General features: G+C 45.1%; 1 protein-coding gene across 1 annotated transcript; it reads left to right on the top strand.

Moving 5' to 3' along the window:
- Positions 1–591: 591 nt before the first annotated feature.
- On the top strand, positions 592–1044 carry LOC115786516 (protein SPT2 homolog; the record flags this gene model as incomplete). The annotated part of the gene is made up of 1 exon (XM_030738692.1): positions 592–1044. A coding segment is annotated over one exon (453 nt), but the record flags the coding sequence as incomplete, so codon positions are not given.
- Positions 1045–8444: the final 7400 nt, after the last annotated feature.

Below are 8444 nucleotides of genomic sequence, written 5' to 3'. Positions count from 1 at the left end.
TCTTCTGGTGCCGGTTCCCCTTCTGGTTCCTCTGGTGCCGGTTCTTCTTCTGGTGCCGGTTCCCCTTCTGGTTCCTCTTCTTCTGGTGCCGGTTCCCCCTCTGGTTCCTCTGGTGCCGGTTCTTCTTCTGGTGCCGGTTCCCCCTCTGGTTCCTCTTCTTCTGGTGCCGGTTCCCCCTCTGGTTCCTCTGGTGCCTGTTCCCCCTCTGGTTCCCCCTCTCGTTCTGGTTCCCCCTCTGGTTCTCCCTCTGGTTCCCCTTCTGGTTCCTCTTCTTCTGCTGGTTCCCCCTCTGGTTCCCCCTCTGGTTCCTCTGGTGCTGGTTCCCCCTCTGGTTCCCCCTCTGGTGCCGGTTCCCCCTCTGGTTCCCCGTCTGGTGCCGGTTCCCCCTCTGGTGCCGGTTCACCCTCTGGTTCCTCTTGTGCCGGTTCCCCCTCTGGTTCCTCTGGTGCCGGTTCCCCCTCTGGTTCCTCTGGTGCCAGTTCCCCCTCTGGTTCCTCTGGTGCCGGTTCTTCTTCTGGTGCCGGTTCCCTCTCTGGTTCCTCTTCTTCTGGTGCCGGTTCCCCCTCTGGTTCCTCTGGTGCCGGTTCCCCCTCTGGTTCCCCCTCTCGTTCTGGTTCCCCCTCTGGTTCCCCCTCTGGTTCCCCTTCTGGTTCCTCTTCTTCTGGTGCCGGTTCCCCCTCTGGTGCTGGTTCCCCCTCTGGTTCCCCCTCTGGTTCCCCCTCTGGTTCCTCTGGTGCTGGTTCCCCCTCTGGTTCCCCCTCTGGTGCCGGTTCCCCCTCTGGTGCCGGTTCCCCCTCTGGTTCCCCGTCTGGTGCCGGTTCCCCCTCTGGTGCCGGTTCCCCCTCTGGTTCCCCCTCTGGTTCCCCGTCTGGTGCTGGTTCCCCCTCTGGTTCCCCCTCTGGTGCCGGTTCCCCCTCTGGTTCCCCTTCTGGTTCCTCTTCTTCTGGTGCCGGTTCCCCCTTTGGTTCCTCTGGTGCCGGTTCCCCCTCTGGTTCTGGTTCCCCCTCTGGTTCCCCGTCTGGTGCCGGTTCCCCCTCTGGTTCCCCCTCTGGTTCCTCTTCTTCTGGTGCCGGTTCCCCCTCTGGTTCCTCTTCTTCTGGTGCCGGTTCCCCCTCTGGTTCCTCTGGTGCCGGTTCCCCCTTTGGTTCCTCTGGTGCCGGTTCCCCCTCTGGTTCCTCTGGTGCCGGTTCCCCCTCTGGTTCCGGTTTCCCCTCTGGTTCCCCCTCTGGTTCCCCGTCTGGTGCCGGTTCCCCCTCTGGTTCCCCCTCTGGTGCCGGTTCCCCCTCTGGTGCCGGTTCCCCCTCTGGTTCCCCCTCTGGTGCCGGTTCCCCCTCTGGTTCCTCTGGTGCCAGTTCCTCCTCCTCCTCCTGCTCAGTTCAGTGTGATGGCTGTCACACTTCAGGCCTCTGCTTGCAGCGGCCTATCTGGTCTGTCCTCCTACAGGGGAGAGCAATGTTGAAGTCTCTTCTGAGGTGGAGCTGTCTCAGCCGCTGCTGCAGCACAACCCGCAGACAAGCAATGAAGAGGTGGAGGTGGTGGGTGCAAAAAGGCATAGAGAGATGGAGGTATCACAAATAACATATGGAGGTGGGCCCAAAACCGCCACTCCATTAATTAGGGCATCAGCTGTTCTGCCACTTAAAACTCCGCTGAGAACTCGCTCTCCGCCGAGTTCTTTAACTATTTATTTTTTACTCCTACATTCCCATCTCCATTTTTCCAAACACTCAAACATTTAATTTATCTTTCATATTCAACCATTTTACACATTTTCACTTTTTTCCTGTGCATACTCTTTAACCCACATTACACATTCCAATTATAAAGAAGAAATATGGATCCGAATATCATTTGCATATGGCACTGTAGGAAGGAGGATTGACATTCTTACCTCCCTGGGATCCCATTTTTTCCTAGTGAGATGTCTCTCACAGGTTTTCTTCTTGCTACGTGTAAGGAAACAGAAATTGGGGTAAAAGATAAATTTGACAAAAAAGGTAAATTAAAATTGTATCTGTCACTGTCGGGGTTGAATAGACATTGGGGGACTGCCTAAAAGGGTAACACCTGTCGGCGAGCAGGTGGCACGCAGGCTGGCTGCGTGTAAAAGAGGTTAAAAACAAATTGTGTTATTTAACCTAAAGTGATTAGGCCTCCTCGAATGTGTTCTTTTTCTCCATTTTAATTATGTGGAATCTTTCTCACGCGATGTGTTACGGCCGTGCCTCTAAGGCAGGGTCGTTGAATCGAGGCAGCTGTCCAACGAAGGAGTGGAGAGTCGAGTTCGTCTATAATTTGCAAATGCAGGAGGACTGAAGCGTTTTTTTCCCCCCTTCAGCTTGATCAAAGACTCGTCACTCAGTTCCTTCGTGAAAAAGCTCACTGGATCCTGCCGACAATCGCCAAAATTGTTGTTATGGAAAATTTATTTATCAAATGAGAGACAAGATTCCTTTACCTGGTTTATTACTTGTACGAGGAGAAGTCACCCACACACTGAGAAGTATGTAAGTGAGTTCTGAATCTTACACAGAAACACAATGTACTTATACCCTTTTACGCGCCCCTGTTCTCCCCCTCCTTAACCCAACCATAAAGAAGAGGAGATCCTCACCCAGTTACATGTTCCTGCATAAAGAGAGACTAACCAAAAGGACAATAAAACTAAAGAATGTGACTCCATTAACACAGAGGGTCCTGAGAGAGGAAAGGTGTGTGTAGGTTACAGATAAGGCATCTGGTTTTTACAACCTACCGGTCACTCTATGGTCACACACTCCATAGCTGAACAACATATAAGTTATAGTAAAATTTTCCATCACACTGTAAATTACTTGTTGACCTGTAATCAGTGAAACATCATTCATGCAAGATATGTTTGACATATATCAGGTCATTGTGAGTGAGAAACAGCATTTCTATCACAAGGTAGAAGCTGCAATCAGTTTTTGGCAAAGTGACTTCTATATCCAAGTTTTTTAAATCAAGGTAAACACTGTCATTGACATTAAAAATGTCTTTAAAACAGAAATCTGGCTTAGAAGGCTGCAGAAATTGCAACAAACCTCACAGTTCTACACAGACATTTTAAGTGGCCAAAAGGACTGGATAGATTATAATGTAACACAGACTCCTAAAGATTCTAGCAAAACAAGGTATGTCTTCAATTTATATATAAGCCCTTCATAAATCATGTTGACTGCACTTCATTTACCAATATAAGCAAAGACATACATAAAAGCCCATAGCAACATTGGAATCACTTTATGGGAGACGATCACTTTTTGGCACAACACCAGCAACTGTTGAAAGTAACTAATAAAGTTACTTGTAATCTAACTTAGTTTACTTATTTCTAAAATTAAGGAATCAGTAAACTAAGCTACCTTTTTAAAGGAGTAATCAGATTACTTTTTCAAGGTACCATCGCCATAGTATTACGGTCATTATCCTCAAACATGATTTATGACTTTCACACCGAGGTGTGAAAACAGTAGCGCGTGCATGTGGGTCCTCGTGTGTGGGTCCGTGCGTGATCTATGATTTATGATTATGGCATGTAGGTGTGAAAAAAGCAATGCGTGTGCATGTACGTCCACGTACGCCTACATGTGTGAACGTGCACGTTCTAACAATCGGCCCCCACTCTCTCCCCCTTCCTCTCCTTACAATGGGTTTTATCCACAGTATTCCTGACTTCGCGCCACTACCCATAATTCATAGCGGAATCCGGTTGTTTACTTCCGTTTGCGCTGTTGTTCACGGTTGCAGGCTTACACACTTGCCGTTCAGTTTAACATTTTAACACTGCAGTTTTTTTACCTGGCCTAAATGGTACCACATCGGAGGTGGAGACATTGTAAGGATGTTTTAAAAAGCAGCGAGGTAACAGTGCCTCACCCATCACTTGTGTAAATGACATGAAATTATGGCCTGAAGTCAGCTACATCCACATCAGTTACCTTGTTTTTTCCGAAGGTGTTGATGGCGGGGAAAATCGCGTAATTATAAGAGCACCAGATTACCTTCAAAGCAATAAAATCAATAAAGTAATGCTTAACAAACAAGGCAACATTGTTTTCCTTAACCCCTTAACTGGCAGCAAATAAAATCACCTGAAACAACTACATAACACCCTCTGGTTATTATTGGCTCTGAACAACCCATTTCATAGCCTATTAATCGGCTGCGTCTGGTCCGCGGGCCGAATGAAGTGCATTTATATGGCAGGCTAGACCCGCCCATTTTGACTGACACCTCATTCGGCCAATCATGTTAAGAAATGGGTTTCCCAGAGCCAATAATACTCAGAGGGCGTCACGTAGCTTTGTCAGGTGATTTGGTGCAGCCAGTTACATGATTGGCCGAATGACGTGTCAATAAAAATGGGAGGGTCTAGCCTGCCATATAAAAGGGACTACAAACGGCCCGTCACCGGGCCCTTGCCAGTTAAGGGGCTACAGCAGCTGTAGAGCCGAGCCAGCGCATCGGCCAAGCTAAGCGCTTAGCATGGGTCATGCAAAGGGAAAGAGGAGTGGTGGAGACAGTCAGCTGTTCCTGTATCGCGATTAGGGAAATCATGCAGTGATGCTGCAGCTATTCTGTGGAAGGTATATCACTGAAACAAACACTGCCCTGGCTGAAGGCTGTGATCGGGGAGACACGCAGCTGTCATCTTGCTAACTGCTACGTGTTTACATGAAGGCAGGCATTGTTTAAGCTTTATGTAGGCTGTATACTGTAGTGTCACACTATAAATAAAATAACGTAAAAAAATAAGAGGCTGTACATTAAAGGAAAACTTAAAACATAAGGAAAAAATACAGTAATAGGATGTGCAACTGGGTAGTATAATTTGGGGGAAAAAAACAAAAACAAAAAAAACAAAACAAAAACAAATTTACAGAATAAAATAATTTGAAAAAATGTACAGACTGATGTAGTGACAACTAACAGCACAAGTTGAATCCGAGCTCATGTTCCAACTAATAAAGCCGCCTGTTACAGCACAAAGTAACCGAATTTTGTCTGGCTCTAACTTTGGGTAACCAGAAGTATAAAATCGAACAGTGGAAGTAGCAGTCTGTCATGGCAGCCTACGTACGCTCTTCCAGAAACCCGTGGATAGGAGAATATAAATATTTAAGACGAATAATACAGCATTAAAAGCGGTGTTCCAGTGACACCTTCACCAAAACAGTGATCCGCCGAACACTCATTTACCGGTCTATTTTTAATTTGATCTCATTTGCATGCCCCTGATTTTATCAGGGAAATCACCGCTTTTTGACCGTAGAGTATCTGAGCCCACAATCACTGTATTTTGCCAAACTGACATTAACACACAGGCATATTAAAGTTTTTCCCAGACTTCATCAAAGCAGCTCAATCTCCCCAACACGTTTGAATAAATACAATGTTAAATTAAAGCCGCAAGCGGCGATAATAGGCCCTCGCCGGCCGCCGCCCAAGCGCTGGTGCCGATTGGAACCGTGCTTTTCCAGCCGTGCCAGTTTTAGCGGTTTTTTTGGCTGCTACATGTGAAATTTTGAAATGGATGAATTGGCTAACTCAAGGAAAAAGATGCCATTTTCCGGACTTTGCCATGGCAACGTCTTACATATTACATCTATTTCACCGTAGGTTTTTTGTCCAGGGAGATGTGAAGAATGCGTGTACCAAATTTCAGGCATTTGTATGCATTTTTGAGAAAGCAAGGGTCATTTTTCCATCGCAGAAATTTCACATTTTTTCCCATAGGGATAAAATGGGACAGTTTTGTCATCGTCATGGCAACAGCGTCCAAAATATGACATAGGTGTGACTGACTTTTTTGATCAGGCTGACATCGTGAATCGGTGAGCCAAATTTCATGTATTTTGGGCAAAGTAAGCTTAAATTTTAGTATTGGAGAAATTTCACTTTTTCCCATAGGGATAAAATGGGGCATTTCTGGCTTCGCCATGGCAACGTGGTAGAAAATAGAGTATGGGTGTGATTGGCTTTTTTGATCAGGATGATATCATGAATGTTGACACAAATTTTCATGCGTTTCAGACAAAGTAAAATTCTGGACCTCCATACAAATTTTCGTTTTCTTCTGTAGGGGGCGCTATTGCACCTATAAACTTGATTCCCTAATTGTTGGTTCAGGCCGGTTCAGTAAACAAGTTATTAAATTTTGAGGCTGATCGGCCAAAGATTGTGCGAACGAATGGCGAAACAATATTGCGGCGAGAGACAAAAACGAAGACCAAATTCACGCGGTTGCCATGGCAACACCGTTGAATATTCTATAAAACCTCGCACATCTTTTGATGCCCAACTTGTGAAGATGTTCCTGAGCGATTTTGGTGCCAGTCAGTTTAATGCCCTAGGACAAGTTAATTCAAGTACGAGGTGTGCAAAAATGCTGAATCGGCAAAGGTCAAAGTTCAGTCCAAGATGGCCGACTTCCTGTTTGTCAGGCGGCAACTCCATAATGTAATTTTTTGTCGGTCTTCATATGGTCTTTTTGTGACACGAATTTCGTCGTTCTGCGCACAACTTTTTTTTTGCCCCTCCCATAGGAATGCAAAATTTGAAAATTTTAGGGGGCGCTGTTTCGCCACTTTTTTGAGGTTTTTAATGGCGCCAATAAAAAACAAAATGTTTCACCAGACCTGGCTTGCATGGAAAAATTGGTGACTTTTCGTATATGTTCAGGGGGTCAAATTAGCGATCGTTTACTCAGAAAGAATAATAAGAATAATAAGAATAAGAATTAAAGCCGCAAGCGGCGATAATAGGCCCTCGCTGGCCGCCGCCCAAGCGCTGGTGCCGATTTGAACCGTGCTTTTCCGGCCGTGCCAGTTTTAGCCGTTTTTTTGGCTGCTACATGTGAAATTTTGAAATGGATGAATTGGCTAACTCAACGAAAAAGATGCCATTTTCCGGACTTTGCCATGGCAACGTCTTACATATTACATCTTTTTCACCTGTAGGTTTTATGTTCAGGGCGATGTGGAGAATGCGTGTACCAAATTTCAGGCATTTGTATGCATTTTTGAGAAAGCAAGGGTCATTTTTCCATCGCAGAAATTTCACATTTTTTCCCATAGGGATAAAATGGGACAGTTTTGGCATCGTCATGGGAACAGCGTCCAAAATATGACATAGGTGTGATTGACTTTTTTGATCAGGCTGACATCAGCAATCTGTGTACCAAATTTCATGTATTTCGGACAAACTAAGCAGAAACCTTAGTATGGGGGATTTTTCGCTTTTTCCCATTAGAATAAAATGGGGCATTTCGGGCGCCGCCATGACAACACGGTAGAAAGTAGAGTATGGGTGTGATTGGCTTTTTTGATGAGGATGACGTCAAGAATGTTGACACAAATTTTCATGCATTTCAGTGAAACTAAAATTGTGGACCTCCATACAAACATTTGTTTGCTTCTGTAGGGGGCGCTATTGCAACTAGAAACTTGATTCCCTAATTGTGGGTTCAGGCCGGGTCAGTAAACAAGTTATTAAATTTTGAGGCTGATCGGCCAAAGATTGTGCGAACGAATGCACAAACAAAATTGCGGCGAGAGACAAAAACGAAGACCAAATTCATGCGGTTGCCATGCCAACACCGTTGAATATTCTATAAAACCTCGCACATCTTTTGATGCCCAACTTGTGAAGATGTTCCTGAGCGATTTTGGTGCCAGTCGGTTTAATGCCCTAGGACAAGTTAATTCAAGTACGAGGTGTGCAAAAATGCTGACTCTGCGCTTCACAAACTTCAATTCAAGATGGCCGACTTCCTGTTTGTTGTCCGGAGTTGGTGTAATATATTTTTTTGTTGGGTTTCACAAGATCTCCGTTTGATCCAAATTTCATGACTCTTGGGCTAACTTTACATGGCAAGGCCTCCCATAGGCGCAATGTATTTTGATTTTGACAGGGGGCGCAGTTGCACTGGTTTTTTGAGTTTTTTAATGGCGATATTAAAAAACAAAATTTTTCACCGGTCCTGAATTTTGTGCAAAATTGCAATAGTTTCCTGAAGGCACTTTATATTACAGCCTGACCACTACGGTATTTTTAAGACTGATACTTGGTGATTTACATAAAAGTAGGATATTCTGATATTCTTATTTTCTTTCAGAAACACAAAACACAAATTTCCATAACATTTGTTTTGCATAGTTTATTTGCATATTTACAGTCTACCCGACTCTGCTTGGATCAGAGGTCTGTACTACAAAGCAGGATTTTACTCTAGCCTGGTAACTTCAGGGTTAACTCGGGATTTTCTGCACTACGAAGATGGTTCACTTTCTACCAGGGTATATCGCCATGGTAACTTATGTTGTGAAACTAACCTGCTCCAGATTTAGAGATCAACAGGTATGAAATCACCTCCTGCTGACCAATCAATTCTTCAGAAAGTAGCGTCACCATTCTTGGAG

Source organism: Archocentrus centrarchus, chromosome 10 (genome assembly GCF_007364275.1).
Source record: "Archocentrus centrarchus isolate MPI-CPG fArcCen1 chromosome 10, fArcCen1, whole genome shotgun sequence".
NCBI lineage: Eukaryota > Metazoa > Chordata > Actinopteri > Cichliformes > Cichlidae > Archocentrus > Archocentrus centrarchus.
The sequence above is the reverse complement of the archived record's forward strand: the minus strand, read 5'-3'. Positions and strand labels throughout refer to the sequence as shown.